Source organism: Mytilus californianus, unplaced genomic scaffold (genome assembly GCF_021869535.1).
Source record: "Mytilus californianus isolate M0D057914Y unplaced genomic scaffold, xbMytCali1.0.p SCAF_78, whole genome shotgun sequence".
NCBI lineage: Eukaryota > Metazoa > Mollusca > Bivalvia > Mytilida > Mytilidae > Mytilus > Mytilus californianus.
Window position 1 is genome coordinate 578,516 of NW_026262732.1, and position 25,511 is coordinate 604,026.

Genomic DNA, 25,511 nt, shown 5'->3' on the forward strand with positions numbered 1-25,511 from the left:
TCCAATATTATTATTCATAGAAATCAACTGAATTCCAGCTGTTTGTAAGAATGTTGGTAATAGTGATATCGGACAGATTATCGGATGGACAGACTAACAGAATATAGTAGATGAGGCATAAAAAATAAAGAAATTTCCCTGAAAAACATGAATTCATTTCTTAAATGACATTCTTACATTCAGGAACAGCTATAAACAAAACATGAGACAAGGTATATTATCAAATCGTTTGTCTGTTAAAAAAAACCAACAGATTCAACATAGCTGGACATCCAGGGTGTGGTTCAGGACAGTATATACAAAAGGCAGTATGAATAATTGTTTCATGGGTCTGGTCAAGCTCAAATTGCACTATTTATACTATATTTGCTGGAATTAAGTTAACATTCAAAGATCAATAAAAAACAAAACAAAACATATGTCAACAAAAAAATTTAGATTCATAATAAAGGAAAATATAAAGAAAATACAGATCGATCTACCACTATTACATGATAAAGTGTAGAATGCTGTTTGATTTAGTCAAATACTGACATTTCATTGGCTAAAACCTATTCAGTTACCATACATGAATGTAGCTTTTGAACCTAAATAGATACAGATATCATTGGTACTATAGCATGAATTCAATAAACAAGTTGACGAAAAATGTGAGGTGGTATCAAAATCAAACATTTTTTTAATTGAAAGCAAGTTCCTTATGATATCTATGAAAGTAAAGTAATGCACAGTATATAAAGCACAGAGGACATTATGCTTACTATAAAAGGCATTTTTATTACAAAAAAATAAACATACAATACCATCACCATCTTGCCTTTACTCCTGAAAATTCATTAATCAGATTTCAACTGTAGAAAGTTTTCGCCTTTTATTGTTAATATTCCTTATTAAGCCCAAGAGGTTATGGTGTACTACCACGAAAAACATAGTACGTCACATCTGGTTTCATATTAAAAAGGGTAGAACAAAATATTCCTTTTGAATATGACAGTTGTGGGAAAAAAACGCCTTCTTTTTTTTTGGGGGGGGGGGGGGGGGGGGTGTTCCTATAGTATATTTTGGAAACTTGAGGTGACATGGTTACTTAAGCTTGTAAAATGGAAAAAAAAAGGCATGAAAATTTGCTTAGTTTACTTCCTTTGATTGTTATTTTCTTTAATGCATTGAAATGTTATGTGAAATTTTAACTGTAGTACTGGACAGGATTACTTTACTCATGCTGAGTATTTCTTTATTTGAAATCAAAGATTAATTCTTCACATGTTTTGGAAAATACCAATTTAACAAAGACTGATAGGAGAAAAATAATGATGGTATTACTCCTTATGAACATGCTCATTTAATGAGGAGTTAAAACCTTTTAATTTCCCTTCCAGAATATGCATTAAAACATGTGTTGATAGTATTTAAATTCTAACAGAAGCTATATATATATATGAAGTATTGGGAAAATCTGATCTCTCACACTTTATGGAAGGCATACTTTCCAGTAATGATTAGTGTTAAGGAAGATAAATAAATGATCTAATTTGTATTGAAATATGACAAAACAAATCCAAACATTATAGTATCCCCATAGGCTGTAAAATAAACAGGATCTGGCTATCAATCACTTCAGTATTATAAAACAATATACAAATGTATCAAATAGCCTACAACAATGATTTATAATCAGTGATTTCTGTTGTGTGCATTGGATTTCTAGAATAAGTTTTTATATTTATTATGCATGATTTTGATTGAGCCCTAGGTACCTTCATTTATTATCAGATTGATTTTTTAATAGGATATACAGACATCTGTATCAGGGGAAAATGGACAATTCATATAAATCATTCCAAGGATGTATATACATCAGTCGTTAATCATAAAAAAAAAAAAAACATTTTGGAACAACACGTTCATAAAAGAAAAAAAAAATTTGAATAAAAATGGACCTTAAAAAACTTAAAGGTACAAATACTTTCACAAATGTATGACATTAGAACTTTTAAAAGTACAAGTATTTGCACAGAAATTCCTAAACTCTTGAATAATACAAAAAGCAAAAATATGTCAGTCAATGAAAGAGATTCCTAAGTTTCAACTATGGCTATTGTTAATCATTTCAGATCATGCCTACACAAAGTATCTCGAGATCAGAAAATTTATAAACTTTTACACAAATGAATAAAAAAATTCTAAATTTTGCAGATTCAACTTTGATTTGATGATGGTGACAATTAAAACTTACAAGATTGTGAGCATGTAGCTGTCTATATATATAATTGCTAGTATTAAAAATTTTGTCTCTTTATGGTTATGGTGAGCAATTCATAAGATGATGATGACGGATGGCTGCTTAATGTCCAGTGGCAAATCAATATGCATATTCAGGACTAGAACATGTTAATGTTATATGAATATTAACACTGCTTTGTACTAAATCAACACACTGAGCCGGAATTCTAACATGCTAGTTCACAAGGTAACAGTTCGCAGGAAGACATGTCACCTTACCCGGACACATTATTCTAACTCCGAGCTGACCAGTCTTTGCTCTTACTTCTTAATGCCGCGTGCTTAGCAGAGAAGAGCAAATACCAATTTTAAAGTCTATGGTTTGACCGGCCGGGGTTCGAACCAACGACTTCCCACACTCGAGGCAAACAAGCTACCACGAGACCATCGAGGCATTTCAATTCATAAGAAAATGCTGCATAAAATAAAAAAAAAATAAAGAATTTTGGAAACAATTGGCAGCGACACTTTATGGCAATGCAAAAAAGGTTAACAATCATTAAATATTAGATCAAGCTTTTTTAAAGAAAATACAATATATGTATAAGAAATCTGTTCTGAGATTGCATATAAAATCAGACCATTGTAAACACAAAAAATTCATTCATAAACTTATAAAAATATTTAATATGACAGCATGTGGTAGACATTGATTAACCTGAAGTAATCATTCCCAGTCTATTTTATTGAATATAACACAGTCTTCACATAATGAAAATAAAATTAAAAGAAATAATGGTTATCTCCAAAGGATGATACTGTGGACTTAAACCAAATAAAATTATTATTTCTATTCTGAAATTAATTTACAAAAGTCTAGCCAAAGAGATTACAATTTCCAAAAATAGAAAAATAATAGAAAATCATATAACAGTCACATAGTTCATTTATTTAAAAAAAAGTCATAATTTGGTTCAAAACAACATTATCATTTAATGCACTATTTTTGAGATGGTTAATTACATTTTCTTTAATGGAACAGATCAAGTTATCATAAGAAGTGCCCACAGTACAAAGTTTTTTCACAAAAAAATCTTTGGAGGAAAAGTACTCATAAACAATTCTGTATAATTCATGATCAATTTTGATTTTAAGATTGTTTGTGATGTAATATTGTAATGGTCATATACACCACATCTTCTTATCTTTATAATGACTTAAGTAATTTGATGACCTGTAGAATTTTCGGCTGCTGCTACAAAGATTGAGTGTTTCCCTTTTATAGTGTGAGTATATGAATATATAATATACAAGATCTGTAAATTCAGAAATTTCTGTGTGCATTTATCATTGCGATTGTTGAAAAATGGACATATATGCAAAATTAATTATTACAATTTCAGGAAATGCTGCATACAAATAATGCTATCAAAATTAAGAATGTGAATTTTTATTTTTGTGACACCTATCTGGTTGCAGTTTTTGAAATAATAAAAACATCACATAAATTTCTGAATTTACGATACTCTAGTTCAACTAATAAAATAGGTTTAGCTCTAGAGATTAATGGTTCAACTTATTTTAACTATTCAATTTTTTTTCCGAGAGTAAACATAAACATAATGTAAATTGGTTTATTCTTAAGAAGTTTGCAATTTCTACGACCAAACCCTTTTTTGTCAAATTATAATTTTTGACATTTTCTTTTCTAAAGCTAAACCATTTCTTTTTATTTTGTATTAAGTTTCATTTTTTGTTCTTTTCTTATCCCTGATCTTATTTCTTTTAGTTTGAGCAGATATTTTTTTGCAATTTTAATACAAAAAGAACCTTGCAAAACACTTGCACTTTACAGCATATTGGCACAAAACAACTATAAAATAGGTCATCAAGAATTTGTATGTAAGAAGGTGGCAGCATTTTGATTTTGTTGATCATGTTAATGCTACAAAAATTGATAGCAAAAGGCAAGTAAATAACAAACATCAGTGAAGGATACAATTAAAACAAATAAAAGATGGTTTTGGACTGATATGTGTAACCATAAACTAAAATACTGCTGTGGTTAATAGCAAAATGGATGATAAATTGCTTTCATGATTTATTCAAAATGAAAAAAATAATATTGTAACATAAATGAAAACTTCGTATTTCAATTGACAAGAACCTTGTTTGTAGAATAACAAGTAGGTAAAAATGTACAAATAAATGGTTTTCATTAATTGGATAACACTGTCTAACAGCTGGACTTATATGTAGCTGTAGGCAAAAGGCATTAACATACAACAACCATGAACAAATTTAACTTTATCAATGTTGGAAACTACTGTATCTATAGCAATGAAGAGCTCTTATGAAAATAAAGCATTGTTTTCCTACTGTTCAAATACTATAGATGTATATATATATACAACATGTCCAAGGTGATTCAATTGAAAATCCCTCTTGATAGTGCTTTTCACAAAGAATACTGGTGAATGTGAGTGATTCTATCAAAAAAAATTCTCTCGATATTCAAGTGGTAAAGGATAAAATTGAGAATGGAAATGGGGAATGTGTCAAAGAGACAACAACCCGACCATAGAGCAGACAACAGCCGAAGGCCACCAATGGGTCTTCAATGCAGCGAGAAACTCCCGCACCCGGAGGCGTCCTTCAGCTGGCCCCTAAACAAATATGTATACTAGTTCAGTGATAATGGACGTCATACTAAACTCCAAATTATACACAAGAAACTAAAATTAAAAATGATACAAGACTAACAAAGGCCAGAGGCTCCTGACTTGGTGTATATTTGTCAAAGACAGGGTCAAGATCATTATTCTGAATTTTAACACCTCAAGTCACCAGCAGTCTATGACTTCAAGCCAGAGTGATTTTTCATACAATGTACTTTTGATAATTATCTGATATATTTATATTTAAGTCTTTACTGAACTCATTAATTTTTAATTTGACTATATAACATTGATCTAATCAAAATACAGTTCCTGTGTTCAAGCTCCTCTTTCGATGATTTAACGCCATTCTGTTTTACTCTCTGTTTTGAAGACTTTTTCTGGATCTCAGGTTTTGTTGTAATAATATACATGTACTCCTTCAAAATTTCAAGGTACAAATTTCATTGGTTGATGTAATAATTTTCAGAAGAGAATGTAAAACAGTTTGTTGTCAGATCCTTGTAAGGAAAGTTTGGTCAAAGGATCTGTATTCTAATCATCTTTCACTTTGGCCTAGCTCATTACAACCATTCTTATTTCAAATTTACAAAACAGTCAAAAACATTTCTTTGCATATATTCTTACAACAGTTTCTGAGCAATTATAGCACGCAAAAACTATTTGTAAAGTAAATGAAACTTCAAAGGAATAACTTTTTGTTGTATATTTTACCTTTTATAAAGTATACATATATTTAGGAGGATTCCTATCCCTCAATTTGTTTTTCTACTGTTATCAACCTTACTATGTTCAAAATATTAATTGTACCTGAAACATAAAATATCCTTTATCTAAAACAGTAAATGATTAATTACTGTTTGTCCCTCAATTTTTAAAATATTTTTTCTTTAAAAACTGGCAGGGGAATATTTTTGGGTCATTTAAGCATCAATTTATAGATTCAAAATGTGCTTCCCCAGAATTTTAACTTTCAGGAATAGCCCTTTTAAAATAAACAAAAAAATAATCTACATGTACTTCATGTACTTACATCTTTCAAAACTAAAAAAACCATTACATCAAAATGTATATCACAATGGATTATCATCTCATCGTTATCTTTATACACATGATACATGATACATTCAGATTGTTCTTAATTTTATTTTCAAGCTTAAATATAAGTACCATTAGGTGAAATCATGATACATTATTAATTACATGCATATTTGTAAAACAGACAACAGTTCAAAACCTCTGCCTCACTCCATTTATATATCCTTAAACATAAACTGATATCATTGAACCTTTAACATTTTTTTCATATACCAATTTAGCAAGATTGGATACAAAAAGCAAAGTCATAGAAAACAACAAAATAGATTTGAAGTAAAACCTAACTGCAAGAACATAGTAGATGCTATTTGCCTCACAGCAAGAACATAGTAGATGCTATTTGCCTAACAGCAAGAACATAGTAGATGTTATTTGGTACTGGACATGCAAGAGATTCTCTGAGTGTATGATTCAAGCTATGAAGCCACAAGTACATGACTATGTAGACCTTGGGACAGAAAAGAATCAACAGATCGTTTTTCAAATATTCACAATGTTTTGGTTGATGGAGAAATATACTGCAGCAACATGTACTGTCATGAACGTAATGAAAAATGTCAATGAAATGATGGCAGACCCATACCCTTAGAGCTTTTTCTCACAAAAGATCATAACAATAATCATTGTTTGACTATGTATTTTTACTATGAAAATTAAGCATAAAACATAAAGTACATTGAACAAAGAATGTATATATATCCTTTCAACCCCAAAAAACACCCCTAAAAAGAACCCCTATTTTTACAAGTTCCCCAATTTGAAATTATCTGGGCATGGGCCTAGATGTGTCAAACATCTTTAAACTGATAACAATTTCTTGCATTCTTTAAGAACATATTAATTTAAAAGTTTATAATTCTGTGTGATCTCCATGATCTTGACTAGTTGATCTTGATTTTTTACTTCGTCGTGCTCGTTTCTTCTTTATTGATGACAATGTTTCATATGCTTCCTGTATTTCTATAAATCTTTTCTGTGCTTCAGCTTTTTTATCAGGATCTGCCTCTTTCATGTGTTTATCAGGATGCCATTGTTTCACTAATTTTTTATATGATTTCTTAATCTCTTCTTCTGTAGCATTTTCATGCAGACCTAAATCCTAAAAAAATTTAAAAAATGTTTTATTTCAAAGTGACATTTTTAAGGCATGAGGCACCTTATACATGCACATGTTATACATGTAATGGAATTCCATATTAAGGATGTTCGCTACTCTGTTTCAAAATAACAAGATTTTTAAAAGACTGTTATCATGGTTATAAATTGATACATGTATTATATAAATAAAGAAACTAAAAAAGCAGAAAAAAATGAAGGGTCTGTGTGCTTGTTTTCGAGATATAAGCCATTGAAAATCTGGCGGGAAATAATTCTCTCTAGATTTTTCATACATTGTAAATTTAACATTGACACCTTTTTTCTTTCAAAAACGATGAAAAAATAACAAGGATTTTATAAGATTTTCAAAGATGACATTTTAAACTATATGTAATCAAATTATGGAAAGAAAAGTAGGGGTTAGTGGGCAAAATTTTTAATGGCATTACATGGATAAAACCAGAGGATTCCGAATATCTGGCAAAAATTCAAAAACAAGAGGAGCGACCATACTTAATCCACACCAATTGTTCATATTCTGATCATGCTAATGATACGGTAACCTCACTGACCTGTAGTTGCTTACCTCCACATAATTTGTACCCTTGTGGATCTTGTGGATAGTTATATCATTGGCAATCATAATTACCACCTCTCCTTATTTTTATCATAATTTTTACCCTTGTGGATCTTGTGGATAGTTGTATCATTGGCAATCATAATTACCACAGGTCTCTCCTTATTTTTATCATAATTTGTAGGCTTCTGGATCTTGTGGATAGTTGTATCATTGGCAATCATAATTAACACCTCTCCTTATTTTTATCATAATTTGTACCCTTCAGTCAGAGCTCAGACATAAACAAGTCCTTTTTTGTTTTTGACTTACAGATGTCAAAAAATGTATTTATCATAAACATGATAAAAATGTGTTTTCATTTTCAGACTTATTTATATATAATTAAGTCAGAAAATGACAGACTTGTTTAGGTCTATTTATGTTTATGAAAAGACTTAATTTTAATTGGTGGCCAAAGTGCACCACCTATGACATCATAAACCTGTCTGAGAGTTCACAAGGACCTGAGCTACATGTATCTAAATTAATTATCTAATCGAACATTTTTACTTAACATAAGATTATTTTCCTCATTTTGTGTGGTTATACATGTTATAGATGGTTGCATTGTAAAGTAAATAAACATTATCTCTGTTTTTTAGGTTCTCATGCAATAATAAAAATAATCATATTTTTCTTTAGAAGACAAAGCATTGTCTTTCAATGTTTTCTTAATTTCATGTTGATCATGTGTTGATGCTTGACCTTTTGGATCATGTGTACATGTATAGTTATATCATTGGCAATCATAATTACCACCTCTCCTTATTTTTATCATAATTTGTACCCTTGTGTATAGTTGTATCATTGGCAATCATAATTACCACATCTCCTTATTTCTATACTCATTGATACTGGTGTGTTGTCATTTAATGTCTTTTTGTGTGTCAATGAAGTTTCCATCAATATATATATATATATATACCTCTTTATTTTTTCTTTTATTTATATCATATGCATGTACATGTATATAGTTGATTCAGAACATGCAGAAGTTTATATGAAATTTCTTTACCAAGAATGCTCATAGCTGCTGGAAGCAAGCGCAAAGAACATTTGTCCAACTTTGGCTATACCATTTTTTTTTTTTAGGTTTATAAGCTCTTCATCTATTGAATAAGTTTGGGATTTAATATATTTTTCCATATCACATGAGCATCACTGAAGAGACATCTATCAATTTTTTTTTTGTCTTTTGTCTCAAAGCACATCTGGTGCAGTAAAATGGGTATCATTTCTGTTAATAATACACTGTAATATTAGCAGCTGCACAAAGGAGTACATTCATGACATTTCATACAGAAGAAAACATTATAGTGTACACTTGTACAGAACTTAAATGCAAAAAAATACATGAAATATGGAAACATTTGAGTGTTATTTTAAAACATATATGTTTAGAAAAATCTTGATTTACTACATGTACTAAGACTGTTTTTCTTAATTCAAATATTGTTAAATTTTAAAAGGTAACAACTGCATGATACAAATTCTATTAATAAACTTACCTTATATGCTTTAGTTTCTCCTAATGGATCTAAAGAATCTACTATCTTGTTATATAAATTTTCCCAGCCATGTTCTTGGTAATATTTATATAAATTTCTAAATGATTCTTTAGTATCTGCCCATGCAGGGGAGGTAAAAAAGTTATTTATAGCCTCTCGTAGTGGAACTTCGTCTCCTTCTTTTGTTGTAATTGTTGCATTAAAATATATTGCACTTGACCAAAGTGATAAATATATCAATCCACAGAAAGTTAACACAAATATTCGTTTGCAAAGTCCACGCTTTTCTAAATAGTCTCTGTTCCAGTTTTTTCCCTTCCAGTTTACTGCAATTGCAGAAAGTATTGAAGAATATACCAAGTTATTTCCTGAATCGAATAACAACAAAGGTACTGAAGTGTATGCTCCATATAATGCCCATTTGAAAGAAACTTTTTCTGGACTTACATTTCCAACTAAATGAACTCCTGAAAGCAGATAATAAAAAGTAAATATGTGTTATATAATGGAAACAGGGAATGTGTCAAAGAGACAACAGCCCGACAATTAAGGAGCAGAAAATAGTCCAAGGCCACCAACGGGTTACCAAAGCAGCGAGAAAATCCCACAGCCGGAGACAGCATTCATCTGGCCCCTTAATACTAATATATACTAGACTGTAGTTTGGCAAATAAGTTCATAATGCTGATATCACTGATGTAATCAGTTGTCACTGGTACCTATGCGAATAAAATTAGTCATTAACAACAGAAAACATGGTTACCAGGCAATTCATTAGGAGGTGGTAACCAGAACTTTTACATTCAACAAGTATTCCATGAATTTCTTAAATCGAAATTCCTCAATTCAGGTGGTACTTATCCGAAATTGGAGGTACTTATTATAATAGAAAAAGAAAGGATATGGGGTATCCATCCATGACACAAAATCAGTACATGCACAGCAAAAAAACACACAAAAGTGGAATTCTTTTCAAAAATAAATTTGGATAGACTTTGTAAAATGTAACACGACCTAATCGGTCAAAAAAGAACATACTGGACATGCTGGAAAGTAGTACATATTTTTAAAATAAAATAGTTCCTACACAATTAGGTGTAAATCTAAAACTATGTAGCATATATTTTAGTAATTAAGGTATAAGAAGAAAGGTGAAGGACTGATGATCCTTGTAGAACACATAATTGACTGGTAATTTTGAATAATACAAAAATGTTTGAATGAATTCTAAAATTGAGGGCATATATAACATGTATAAGCATATGATAAATACCACCTGAATTTAGGAATTTCAATATAAGGTACTCATGGGCTATATTGAAAAGTACCACCTACAAATTGGAAATGTACCAGTAAAACATGAAAGGTACATGTAATGAAACCCCTGGGTTGGTAATGTTTAAACTTTTATCTAAAGAGTCATTATTTAATTATTTTTTTCAAAGGTAAAATAAGCCTTTCTTCCAACACACTAAATTAGTATTTAGTATCACTGATTACAGAAGATAAGGTGTTAACAAAATTCAAATAGAGAAAAACATTTTTAAAGTCGCACTTTCATGTCTTGTCACAATTGTCATGTAAATCGTTTACATGTAAGCAAAAGTTTTCTGTCACATTTACTCCCAACAACATGATGAAAAATTTTTTCCTGATATTTCCAATTAAACGCAAACAGTGATCTATAACAGTTTTTTTAAATTTATTTTTATCTGAAATTGAGGTATAGTTTTAGAGATTATAAGGATGGATTTCTTGTCAGATATTCTAACCTGAGTCAATTAAAAAGTCCTGTATCTCAGACTCTGGAAATACAAACAAGAAAAAAAAAGAAGTCCAAAATGAGCTTCGTTTTATCCATCCCACCAATAGTATAAAGTTTTGAGGAAATCAATCCAGGTATACTGGAGTTACTGTGATATACATGTGAAAAGCTGTATCTTGGTAACTCTCTTGTGCATTTAAATAATCAAAGTGTTTCTCATTTATGTTGTCATTATTTAATTCTCTGCTTTTGAGAAATATAAATAATACATAATTTTCATTGTCATTCTCCCCTTAGATTCGTCTGCCTCTTGTTTTAATTTTTACATTATCTTTAATTGTTGTTCAATTTGTCATGTTTGTTATGCATGTTATGTGTTGCTTAGTTTCGTTTCGTTTTGTTCTGTTCGTTTTTATAACATTTCACACTTTACTGTCACCCTAGGATTTCAAACAAAATTTGGTCTTACTAATTAGCAACAAGAAGCAACTAGACTTGTATGCTAAAAGCGACATGAAGAAAAAATTTAGCTACAAGGAGAAAAAATTAGCGACAAGAGTTTATATCAATATGCTATCAAACCAATAACTTTATAAAAAAAAGTCAATCAATTACAGTTTATTATAATTGTTATATAAACTTTCAGATTTTGTTGCATTAGTATTGATGCCATTTTGTAATGAATTTTTAGTAATAAAAAAATCATTTTAAAGTATTTATGAATACGAACATTTTGTAAAAATCCCAGAATATTATCTTAAACATATCCTTGATAATAAAAATAAACTCTTTTCTTGAACAAATCATATCTTCATTTTCTTCTATCAATCATTTTTTGTCAGTATACATGTAATAAGATAAAAGTACATATGTATAAAAAACACACTTTAATGCATGTTTCTACAATGTTCTATATTTTTTTTATTTGAAATAGTTAATATCAAGATTTCTTGTCACTTTAATTAACCTTCTTGTCGCTAAATTATTCTTCTTGTCAATTCTTGACGCTTCTTGTTTTTAATCAGTGAGACCCCACAAATTTGTATATATCTGATTACCAAAAAGTAGAGTGTTAAATAAAACCTCATGCAACATGAGCTTATAGACCTTATCGCTATTTGGGAATCTGCAACACTTGACCGGAGAATCTGCAACACCTGAACTATTGACATCATACAACAGTCCCTTTTCCTTTGATGAGCCGGACATATTCTATTGTGACGTCAAAATTTTACAGGAACCTTTGTGATGTGGGTCTCATTGGGGTCTAAGCGTGATGCTGGATTGGGGGGATTTTTTGTAAGCGTGACACTTGAATGTTAAAATATTTTGATTGAAAACAGGAAACGGTCAGGCAGGACACGTGAAATTACAAGCGCTATTATTACAATGATAAGCAGGATACAGGATTCTGACAAAACAATAAGCGGGATCCGGATCAGACCCCCAAGGAGACCCCCTGTGATGTCCAGTAATGGCAGACAAGTAGCGATTAGGTGTATCAGGTAGGATAATACCTGTACAGAACAGGTAGTACCTGCCTCATTTTATATAGTTTCTCACCTATTGTTACTGCTAATGGAGGCACAATTATTGACAAAATACGGCCAATGACCAATTCAACAAAGTCATCTGGAATACAAATTCGAATCAGTATGCCAAATAAGAAACCAACTGTCACTTCTCCTGCGAATCTTACAACATTAAATGGAGGTGTTGGATATCGCTTTGCTTTTTCGTCCAAAGCTTGCAAGGAAACAGCAGGATCTTTGTTTGCGGCATAAACATACTCTGGTAACCGCCAGAGATCACGAACCCAACCAAGTCCGAAACATCCAGCCCAAGTCGACCACCAGATAAAGGCATGTCTATCTCGTCCAAGATAAAAGTGGTGTAATCCCCAAGCTCCACCAAAGAACCATAAAACATATGCGACGAATAAATTTGCCATGTTAAAATGAACAGTTCCAAACTTTGTTTAACTTTCACTTTGGTAGTTGGTTGTAGTAAGCTTTATGAAGATACACCTAGAACAATAAATGTGATTTCCGAGCCTAACCTTTCAAAGCCCTTGAGGTGAATACCTTTATAAATGAAACATTCTGTCTGTCGATATGTTTAATTTTTTTAAGTTATTTATAATTATATATAAAAAAAAGTTTTTACAAGGGTTTTGACGTGTTATTATACAGCAAATTATTTTATAAAAACAAATAAATCTAAGACTTATTTTAGGTACTCAAAAAATCTACAGAATTAGTCAGCAATGATATTTTAGCATACGTGTCAAAATTAACTTGGTATGTTTTTGACTTTAAAATAACCTGAGGCTGACTAAAAAGTAATCTATAAATTAAATTATTTGGATTTACATTATAGGTCAAACAAATTTTAGAATGTGTCTTTTGCGAAAATAACTATGCTCGCTTTATTCAAAAGGGGAAAACCCAAGGTCGAAATTGAGGCGATTGTTTATATGTTGCGAAGGAGAATGAATCGTTGAGAGCGTTACAAAAATGGATAGAAAACCAGGACATTTGACGAAAAATCCACAAGATGCAGTTAATGCACTGAATTGGGTAAAAGTAGGTATTTTCTATGAGACAAAGGGAGGTTTTAAACCATATGTTTAAAAGTAACAATTAGTAAAAAATGAAAATTAAAAAATAAAAATAAAATAGAATAAAACAAAACAAAGAAAAAATGGAGTAAACTAAGTCAGTAAGGCATAGGTTTGTGACAAGATAAACCAAAAATGAAATAAATCAGTAACTAACAGTGATTGGGAAGGCCGTGCGCCATGCACAAATTGCGCATTTTGACCAGAAATGGCGCATAGAGTGGCAAATGTCAGCGCCAGTGTGGCGCACTATATTTTCCGGTTTGTATCTAAACGTTTAGATCTAGTAAAATGAATTTCCGATCGTGTTTCGTGTCGCCATATTTGTGTACAAACTGTGTTGTGTTCCCTCCAATGACAGGAGCACCACCTATATATTTTTGGGCCGTCTCAGGTGTTTTCCTTCATGTTAAGGATAGCAACGTGCGGTAACGCAATTTACCATCATCCATGATCTAAATTTTCAAAGTAAACAACTTAAATTTTGTGAAAGTTGGCTAGAACAGACGAGATTTTTTTAAAAGTTATAATCTTTAAAGTCAGGAATCTGATGTTCAGTTAGTTGTCGTTCGTTTACAAAATGTATGTGGTTCATAAGTGTTTCTCGTTTCTCGTTTTTTATATAGATTATACCGTTGGTTTTCCTGTTTGAATGGTTTTACAGTACACTAGTATTTTTTGGGGGCCCTTTATAGCTTGCTGTACGGTGTAAGCCAAGGCTCCGTGTTGACGACCGTACCTTGACCTATAATGGTTTACTTTTATAATTGTGACTTGGATGGAGAGTTGTATCATGGGCACTCATACCACATCTTCCTATATCTATTGCAATAAAGTTGATTGAAAAACTCAAAGGCCTTTTTTAATATGAAAGGCGCTTAACTGTCCTTGTCAATTTTTTGGTCTTTGGTTCGTTTGTAAATTTTATAAAATGCCTTCAGCGAATTGTTGTTGTGTTTTATCAACAACAAAAAACGTTACTCTTTTTTGTTAGTCTTGATAAAATAATAATGATCAAGAAATGCATGGGAAATGTCTGAAACGTCCTCTAATACGGAACGTCGGGAATAAAGTATGGCAATCGACGAAGACCCAAATTTAATGTCAAAGGAACATGAACATGAACAAGTCGGTGGTACCAGTATTAACATTGTAAATAAAGGTTCTCTTAACTATAGCCCGGTTTGGGAGAAGTTATGGTCCTGGTTTCTGTGTGGTGTGATGGAAGCAAAATGTACAGCAAATCTTGCCAAAAATCATTTCAACTAACTTGGAATTTAATTTTTCTAGTTTTCTTATCAAGATTCATTTCTTCTTTTTTCAGTTTTGTGCCACAAAAGGTAGATCAGCTTCTTTTAGTCTGCCATTGACATAGTTCTAGTTACTTAGTTTAATAATTTTTTTTTATAAGTCATAAAAAGTTTAATTTCTGAGTGATGTTACATTTCATGAACTGATCCTGATCCTAAGGTCAAAATTGACACAACTTGTCTCTCTGTACTAATCATTTCCTCTTATGGTACACCATTTCTCATTGTAATTTCTCACGGTACTTAGAGTATTTGTTTAGGCGCAGGATCAGGTTTCAGGGCTTGCCAGTTCTCGAAACCGCCCTGATCTAGATATTCTAGACACTCGATGTCATTCTTAGTCACATCAGAGACGTATATTCTTTTGTATGTCTTTGGTAACATAAATCATCATGAACAAAATTAACTTTTATTCACTGAATCTACAAAAGCACAGGAACAATATTCATGATATTAATTAAAATCATACAGGTTATTACCTCTTTGCTGAAACATACACTTTTTCATTTTTTGTTATAACATGTATAAATTAAATGGCCCACTCATTTGACAACATGGCCCATTAATTCTAAAAATGGCCCATTGATTTTATTTTTATGGGGGCCCTGAGCTCATAGAGAAAAAATCTTTCCAGATCACTGAACTAATATGAGGCAGGTGTTACCTGTGAAAGGGGACGAAGTCCGTACAAATTATATTTTGAATTCAAGCATATTTTAACTTTAGAATCTGTTGAAAAGGAAACCGAAATATGGAAATGTTTCCGATGTTGGTCCTGTTGTAAGGGATTTTAGTTGTGACGTCATTTTCAATGTAAACAAAGAAACGCTATCATCAGGTAACGTTTTTTTCATATCAAAGAAATGTTAAAATAAAATTGTTATAATTTATATCTTTAAAAGACGATGATACCTGTGCAAGTCGGCTTTTCAATTTTTATCAGATAATTGAAATCTGACTGATTGATAAGGTGAGTTTCACAAGAACTCATTTTGTTTGGTATAAAATTGTATGTTGAATGAGCTTCAGACTCCTTTTAAAATGTAAGGAATTTATTTTTATTGTTTATATATAACTGGCAGTATTCTTTTGGTAATCAAAAACAACAAATTTGCGGGAAACAATATGATGCTCCTTCCTATATTTTACTCAAAGTCCCATTACAAACTAGACTGGAAGAAAGAAAAAGATTTCTGCGCAAATGCGGAAGAAAAAAAAAATAGAAAAATAAAGTTAACGATTTTTAGTTCAATAGTATATTTTGATTATCTAAATTTGTTTTATTGATTTCTACTGTAATTAGGGACTTCGTCCCCATATCAATTTTTTATATGACAGGATGTTCGGAATATATTACAATTTTGTAGGGGTCTATGCACCTTGGCTTTCATGTCGATATTCATCAGGATGTTGGGAATGTATTACAATTTCAGCTGGGTGAAATTTAGTAATTCTTTGACATAACTTTAATAAAATCGTATATATGCTTAAATGCTGTTTCCTTAATAATCGTCCTTACTCATTATTATAAACATTACTAAAAGGTTTATAAAATGATTTTGATTTAAAGATTTTCTGAATTTACAGTATTTAGAATATTAAAAACAATATTCGAATAAATGTCTCCTCAAATGAAAAGTATACATTTGATTATGGGTCAAAAACACAATTTTTGATCGTGCACCTTTGCTAGCGCTATTGTTCATAAGATTCATTAATATTTATCATGAATATTAATGAATTTTAGCTATCTTTAGCTGGATATCCTTCAGGACTTTAAAACTGTAATCAGGAGGACCGTTTGAACTATAATACAATTAGCCTACGGGTTATGCAATTACATGCAATTGATTATAATTGCTAACAAAAATTGCAGCCGCTAGCAAAACGAAAATTTTTTTTTACAATATCGCGAGGATCATTTGAAGATGGAGGAAGATAATTTAACGATGGTGGGGATCATTTGACGATGGCAGAGGATATTTTAACGATCCCTGATTTATGGACTACATGTCAAATATATATAATTTTTATCTCTTGTAAGTATTTTTTTAATTCGGGCCGGATCGACTTTAAGTGTGGGCCAGAACGACTTGGCCAGGATCGACTTTGGGTCAGATCCACATGAAAGCCAAGGTACATAGACCCCCTAAAAACTGTAATACATATATTCCGAACATCTTGGCATTACACTTCTGAATTGTCTTTTTACCTTGCCACAACACAATTTATTTTCTACATGTATATTCCAAGAAAAAATCTTATGAGATACATGTATTTTAATGAAACTCAAGCTTCATTTTATCAATAAAAATATATATATATATATAATAAAAATGATATCAAATGGGAAAAAAAAAACTTTCTGTCAAAATAGGTATAAACATTGTATAAACACAGGGTAAAAACCAGAGGGGTTTGTTATAAAAAAAACACATTGACATGCAGATAACAGAGGTTAGTTTATTATGGTCATCTGATTGGTCAGTTAATTATTGTCAAGAAATGATGTACCGGTATTATAGATATCTTCAATGAACATGTTTTCTTTATTATATCAGCTCTGTGCTACCTGGCACATTTATGTTTTATTAATTATCTTCAGTACAAATTGGCAGAAAAACTTGATCTCCTTTTAAATTATAAAGTTTTACTAAAAATCCAGAAAAGGGAGGAAAAACCTTAAAGGGTTTTATCAACCATCATGTTAATTGTTGAAGGTTTTGCAGTATGTTGAGTTGTATGACTCAAATCCATCCTTCTATCATATACATGCATGTATGCTCCCTTCAGGAACATATATAATATGAGATAGGTGCTATCTGATTAGTACCAGAAGTTATTACCGTAAGGAAGTTAGAAGAATTTCATTTTTATTGTCTTATAAATATATAGCTTGCAATCATTCTTTTTAGCAATCAGATATACAATTTAGCTTGAAATCAAAATCTTCTTTTTGGTGTATTCGCGCGCAGTTCCAGATTTAAAGACAATTGTAGGCTGGACCTTTGTGATGTTTTACAAAAAAATCTTGAAAGTAACAAATGTATATATACAGGATAGTTAATTTTAGTAACAAAGTTTTGTGTAGAGACTGCACAGTCATATGTACAGTAGGCAATTAACATTCAGCATTATAAAGAAAGCTCTATTAAAACCAACTATAATAGATCGTATTCACATGGTTTACTTTTGCAGCCACATGCATCAGACACTCATTTTTTTGAAAAATTTGTATAGATTCTATTGGCTTGTAGAAAAATTCTTATTGACCCGATTGAAATTAAACAAGACAGGGGTGGTGAGCTTGTGGCTAAGCGTGAAGACTGAATTTACATATATATACAAGTTCAAAATAAGCAAAGATTCAGCTAAGATGAGCACACATAGCAATTAATTGAAAAAAAGAATCTAATATGATCAAACTATCTACACAATATATTTTAACAAAGAAATAAAAGAAATCAGTACTTTTATGTAATTGTTTTACAAAAGTTTATTGGACAACTTATAATCATTCAACAGAGTCCAAATGATGTGGTTTTATGAATGCTTGGTTTGATGATGGTACTCATATTTTTACTTTATTTTAGGTAGTTGGTGTTGGAAGTGCCTGTGTAGGTAAAACATGTCTTGTCAAGCATTTCTGTGAAAGTAAGGTATGTTATATTTAATTTTAATCCTCCAACATCTTTTCATTTTTATTTGGAAAGTCAAGGTTGAAAAGAAAAAAATGAACAGACATTAACTTCCTTGTGTCATTTAATACCATTTGCTACCTGATGAACTCCTTTTAAAAGGTTTTAGAACAATGGGATTTTGGAGTTTGTTTATACTTGTCAGTTGCAATTAATGTCACCTAACTTGTTAGGTTCTCACCATCCACATTAAAATTATTTTTATGATCCCATAAATTAGTTAGATATATATTTAGCTTTGTGTGATTAAAGAACAATATGTTACTCCAAACAAAGTACTGTTGTTTTATGGATGATTTTAAGCAAAAAATTATATTTTTAAGTGCCCGTTTTTGTAAGAATCAGGCAATTTAGAAAAATTTCAAAACATGGCAGAAAAAACCCACCGACCTTACCACCCTATTTTGAAGGTACCCTCGTCCTGAGTAGAAATGGTAGGTCTTTTGTTTCTGTGTGTCTAGTAATTCAAGAAATATCTAGAAAAATTTTGGTTAGAATGATAGCAAATTATGAAGTTTGTTCTCCCCTTGTTAATTTCTAGTGCATTTCAACCAAATTATTTATTGAATTACTAGAACAGGGAAAGGAAACGAATGTTATATTCATGTACCATTATACATTCTAAACTTAAATTAATGTAAAGTTGAGCGGGTTTTTGTTAGTCTGATGTTTTCACCACTGCCTTAGGCAGATTTGCACTTAAAAGACAAAAAATGGGGACATACACCCTCTAAGCCCTTTCTGAATCTGCTTCTTTTCTGTCACTTATAAGTAGTATAATACATAAGAGTGCTTGATATTACATTTTTTTATACTAGGCACTAGGCAGATACAAAATACATGTACTTTAAGTAATATGGGTATTATTACTTAAGGGCATACGATAGAGTTACAGGGGAGGTAATGACGTTGCTAACGTAAATTGTTATTTTTTCACGACGTCAAACTCTGAAATATCCTGAAAAGATGCATTTTTCAACTGATTTTTATCATTCAGACTGATTTAACTTGAAAACGATTTCATGGACCCCTCTTTTTAAAAATGACATTTGGCTTGATTATATAAGATAACTTAACTTTATTAGCACTAACACATTAACAATAAATGGTTATGACAACAAAGTACAGACAAACTACAATAACATATGTACAATGAAGGAGTGACCGTAGATATGTACGAGAAAAATATATAAAATTATATAAATTATTTGAAAAAAAAAAAAAAAGTAATCAAGTACCTTTTAATAATTAGTTTTCATTTTTTTCATTTTTTGCACAAGATTATTTGTGCCAATTTTTATGAACAAATCACCGATGATTTTTTTTTAAATTGAGATAAATATCATGAATATACAGCAAAAAATGCTATTCTTTGACTAAAATCATGAAAATGTGATAACAATGAATTATTATGAAAGAATTGCTACATAGATTCAAAGCATACTTATGTAGAGAAGGTATTTCAAATTTTACAAAAATCCGAACGTGTTTATCTTTGAAACAAAAGTGTTAAGTATACATCTCTTTCCAAAGGATAGAAATGTCAAAGAAACAGAAATTTCCAGTAAATGTCTTTTATTTCTAAAAGTAACACACAAAGGTATATTTTTTATTGCATATATTTGAATTGACTAGGTGAAAAAAGATTGTATGCAAACTTTTGTAAAAAAATCACTGTGGGGTCAAAACTGTATCATATGCCCTTAATTTTCCAAACAAAATCTATTAGTCATTTATATCTCTAATCTTATTATTATAACATATTCTGATTAATATATGATGTAAAAAAAATATATCTTTAAGTTCTTCTTTCAGTTGAGATTTTAGCACATATTTGTTTATAACTACTCACAGTTTAAACATTTAAATATATATTTAAAGGAACCTGTTATTCAGTGGTTGTTGCTGTTGTTGCTGTGGTTCATATTAGTGTTTCTCAATTCTTGTTTTTTATATAGATTAGATAGTTGGTTTTCCTGTTTGAATTGATTTAGTCATTAGTCAATTTGGGGACCTTTATATATAGCTTGCTGTTCGGTGTGAGACAAGGCTCCGTGTTGAAGGCCGTACTTTGACCTATAATTGTTTACTTTTTACACGTTGTGACTAATGGATGGAGTCACATCTTCTTATTTCTATATAATAATGTGTAAACACTACACCTCAGGTGAGTTTGGTCATTTCCACCCTTTTACAATGGAATCCGGCACAGAGTCTGAGTGGGCAAATTCAAAATGATTAACCATGTCCAATTTATGGACCAGACCTGCCTTATGTTTTCTTTCATCATAAGACTCACACATAATCTGAGTGGGGCAAGACTGAGGCCAGTTGAAAATGACAAATCCACTCCCATCTTTAAGTGTTACAGTAATAATAATTAATCTGTATATATTAATTGGTTATAGAAAACAAAATGAACATTTAAAAACATTTCTTACTAAATTTTCTTTCTTTTTCAGTTTAGTGCAGGTTATCAACCAACAGTTGGAGTAGATTATGGTTTTAAAATCCAGCATTGTGAAGGCATAGATTGTAAGTGGTTTATTTTTTGTTAATTACCTCCAATTTTCTATAGGCCTACATATTTAATACATATGTATTTAATTAAAATAGTCATAAAAAATAATTTGTTTTTTTTTATAAAAAAGACAATTACCGGTATTGTTTTCTAATGCATATATTTGATACAGATTTAAATTTTCAGCTGAAAACTGTTAGCAAGACTGAAAAGTGGTTTAACATATTTTTTTTATATTCAAAACGAGATGTACCAAAACAAATATTGCAGTAATATATAAACGGATTCAGAAACAAAATATATTGTCTCTAAATTAAGACTGAAATTTAATCCACAACCTTTACCTCATAGGTAAAAACTTTCATCATTGATGATTTTCAATGAGAAAAAAATTAAATAAAAAGAGAATGAAAAGATAACTAATTATGTGAGTATTGTTATTGTTCATATAAGGGTCTCTTTAATCTTAATATTGCAAAATTACATCAACTATTATTTGGGGGAGGGGGGGGGGGATAAAGCCAGTATCCTACCTTGTCCTTTAATTTTTTTTCACAAACCATCTAAAAAAAAAAAACACTTTCTAACTGCTGGAAATAAGACACCAGTATCATATGAGTTTATCATTTAATATTTTAATCCTTCAATAATAGTTAACACTGTTCAATATTTTTAGTGAGAGTCCATCTTTGGGATCTGTCAGGCAGTACGGAATACATTGATGTAAGAAATGAACTTTACATCCAAGCAGATGCTATTTTTATGGCATTTGATGTCACAAACCAAGCCACATTTGATGCCCTTGACTCATGGCTTAAGGAAATTCAGCGATACACAACTGGAACCCCTGATCTCATTGTTGTAGCTAATAAGGTTTGTAACCATACATTTAAATGCTTGTCAATATTATTGCAACTGTGCAACAAAGTCATTTCCAAAAGCAAAAGTTTTATAGTATTTGATGACACAAACTAAAACCACCTTTGATGGTTTAAAGAAATCAAGCAGTATGTTACAACTAAAACTCAACTTATGTCATGTTAACGTAGCCAATATTTTTTATTTATGGATATAAGTAGAGATCAGGACGGGATATTTGCCGATTACCTCTATTGATAGTAATTCAATTTTCAAAGAGCATCCTCTGGGTACCAATGTATGAATTAAATGTATCATAGGGTTTTTCGGGTTTTTTCTTTGAAATAAATTTCTTATAAAAATAACAAGATGTGGTATAATTGCCAACGAGATAACTCTTTACAAGAGACCAAATGACACAGAAATTAACAACTATAGGTCACCGTACAGCCTTTAACAATGAGCAAAACCCATACCGCATAGTCAGCTATAAAAGGCCCTGAAATGACAAATGTAAAACAATTCAAACGAGAAAACTAACAGCCGAATTTATGTATAAAATAATGAACGAAAAAAATCAGCCTGTTTAAGGTATATGTCTACCACTCTTTTCCTTTATGATTATAACACTTCATGGCTTTAAATTATTTGGTTAAGACATGTCAGACGGGTAATTGAGTTCTGATATAAAAAAAATTTATGTAAAGTTTTGTAAATAACTGTAAACCAACTTACTGTAAATACAGAAATTATTGCGAGGTTTTTATTAATGGGAACATTGCGACTGGTTGAGTATCGCAATGATAAAGAACTAGCATTTTGATATCTGGTGCATATATCCGTTTGCAGATTTTCCTGAAATCACAATAAATTATCTCACATTTTTGTCCATTCTTCAAAAATCGCAACAATAAACATGATAAATGAACACATTAATTTCTGAATTTACAGTATCTTAATGTTTTTTTTTTATTTAGCCCTTTCTAGCTTACTTTATAGTTGTGATTAACTTTATGGAATTTTTTTTAAATTTGTTAAAGTACAACTTGCCATACTGTATACTTTTGCAATTCCAACAGAAACATATATGTGAAGATAACAAGAGTCTTGATCGAGGAGTTACCCTTCTTCTTAGGAAAGACTATCGACATGATTCAATGTAAAACATTAAATGAAAAGCAGATATTTTGCAATGATTTTCAAGTATAATGATTTTGAAATTTCTTAACTACTAAATCCCACATCACTTCCTCATGCACGAATTTCCAACCTACCTGTGGATCAGTTATCAATCCTGTAATAAAGTAGTTTGCATATAAACAAAATTCTTAAAACACTGTGACTCAGTAAACAAAATTTAGAGGATAAAAAGATCCTTTATGTAAATAATGCAAAATATATACATGTACCCGGTAATACATATTTGTATTGATTAAAATTTTGTAATTTACAGACTGATTTAAAACAGAAACGAGTAATTAGTACAAATGAATCAAAGAAATGGGCCAATCAAAACAGAATCAAGTAAGCTCTTTTACAAAACAATTAAGATTGCTTGAATGTGCATGATGCTATCTGAAATAATTTGCTTATAGATTGTGTTATTGATGTGATGCTATAATTTGTAGATACAAGATGGTATTTTTAAAACATGTTTAAAATAGTCCTTATTATGCTTTATGAAATTAGTAGAGAAAACACTCACTCAAGTCAAAACAGGATTGGTATAGAAAGTGGATTATCTCCCTTTTTGTAACATTTGATTGTTTTTTAAAATAAAAAAAAAAACCATCAAATTGAAGAGATAATGTTGAATAGAAGAATTAAAATGTAAAAACTCCACTACATACTGTTTGCTCTTTCAAATATAAACAAAAAGGTTTTATTTACTGTTATAATAAGTGAAAAAGCATGATTTTCTCTTCATGATAGAAATTAAAAAGAATTTAAATCTGACTATTTTCATATTTTTTAACACATGATTTTTCAGAATTTTGACTTTATGGTAAGAAATTAAAAAGGATTTTCTTACTATTTTCATATGTTTAACACATGATTTTTCAGAATTTTGACTTTATCTTCTAACAATGTTTTAGATAACCCTGCAATGATCAGAATGAATAATATCTATGACCAATAGAATTGAGAATTTGGAAATGGGGAATGTCTGTCAAAGAGACAAGAACCCAACCAAAGAGCAGAAAACAGCGCAAGGCCACTAATGGGTCTTCAACACAGCATGAAAATCCTGCACCAGGAGGCGGGCTTCAGCTGGCCCCTAAACAGAAATGTGTACTAGTTCAGTGAAAATGGATATCACACTAAACTCAGATACATATGGATGCACTGCTGAAACTTTTTTGTTGATATTTCTTATCACATGAGTTTTTATACCCAATTTATTTTCCATTTCAGATATTTTGAGACATCAGCAGCCACAGGGGATGGTGTTGATAGACTTTTCCAAGACATTCTAGTCACCATCATAGAACGTAAAAAACTGTGGAAAAAAGCTAACCCAACAGGCTGAAATTGTCATAGTAACAATTATCAAATGAAAAAAAAAGGACAACTGTAAAAAAAAATCAATGGCAATCTATGATGAAGTCACATTAAATTATTCTAGCCATCCTGATTAAAATGCTCAAAACTTGCCTCATAATTCCATTGTATTTTCAATACAGATTTGCTTGAATAGAAAAGTAGTCTTAATTCATTTTCAGTTTTGTTCAAATAATAGATCTTCCATTACTCTTAAGTCATAGATTATGAATGAAAATTTGTCTCAGAAGCTTAATTAGTTTTTGTAGTGTCTAATTATAATATATTTTTAATGATTCAACTGTGTTTTGGAAAGTATATTCTCTGTCATGTCATTTTATCAACATATGCATATATGATTGTTTACTTTTTATACATTGTGACTTGGATGGAGAGTTGTCTCATTGGCACTCATACCACATCTTCTTAATTATATATAATAATCATAGAAACATTTTTTTTAATGCTAAAGTTTTTAGGTTGAGTTAGTTCCAGGATTTTTATAAATGAGTTTTAACTTAAATTTCTTTTCGCATTTTTGAACACTTAATATAGTTTTCTAAATCATATTAAAATAACAGCATTATTTATTTCATTAGTAACAAATCTTTCATAGAATATTAGTGTACTGTAAATTCAGAAATTATTGCAGGCATTTATTATTGCACTTTTTGTATATAGAAATAAAAGGTGAGATTAATTATTTCAATTTCAGGAAAAGCTTCATACAGATTTATGTATCCGATATCAGAAGGCTAGTTCTAATTATTGCAAAACTCACCCAATTGCATTATTCACATTAATAAAAACCTCGCAATAATTTATGAATTTACAGTATTTTGATTTTTTGTTATTTATATATAATTTTTTTTTACAACAAAGTGTATTTTCATATAAATAAAGGTTTTTATTTTACTTTTACTATGCAGTTTCTTAATTCATTTACTGCCAGTTCTGAGATGAGTGCACATCAT

The 25,511-nt window shown here is 30.5% G+C and overlaps 2 protein-coding genes across 2 annotated transcripts; one reads left to right on the plus strand and one right to left on the minus strand.

Annotated features, from left to right (window-relative positions):
• Window positions 1-1,030: 1,030 nt before the first annotated feature.
• Window positions 1,031-12,992, minus strand: LOC127710417 (dnaJ homolog subfamily C member 22-like). The gene is made up of 3 exons (XM_052216241.1): window positions 12,553-12,992; window positions 9,225-9,691; window positions 1,031-7,098 (listed from the first exon to the last, which is right to left on the minus strand). Exons 1-3 carry the CDS (start codon window positions 12,938-12,940, stop codon window positions 6,850-6,852), a joined length of 1,104 nt encoding a protein of 367 aa, XP_052072201.1. The 5' UTR covers window positions 12,941-12,992; the 3' UTR covers window positions 1,031-6,849.
• A 436-nt stretch (window positions 12,993-13,428) lies between these two features.
• Window positions 13,429-25,458, plus strand: LOC127710418 (dnaJ homolog subfamily C member 27-like). The gene is made up of 6 exons (XM_052216242.1): window positions 13,429-13,574; window positions 18,513-18,578; window positions 21,080-21,152; window positions 21,815-22,011; window positions 23,450-23,520; window positions 24,412-25,458. Exons 1-6 carry the CDS (start codon window positions 13,506-13,508, stop codon window positions 24,524-24,526), a joined length of 591 nt encoding a protein of 196 aa, XP_052072202.1. The 5' UTR covers window positions 13,429-13,505; the 3' UTR covers window positions 24,527-25,458.
• Window positions 25,459-25,511: the final 53 nt, after the last annotated feature.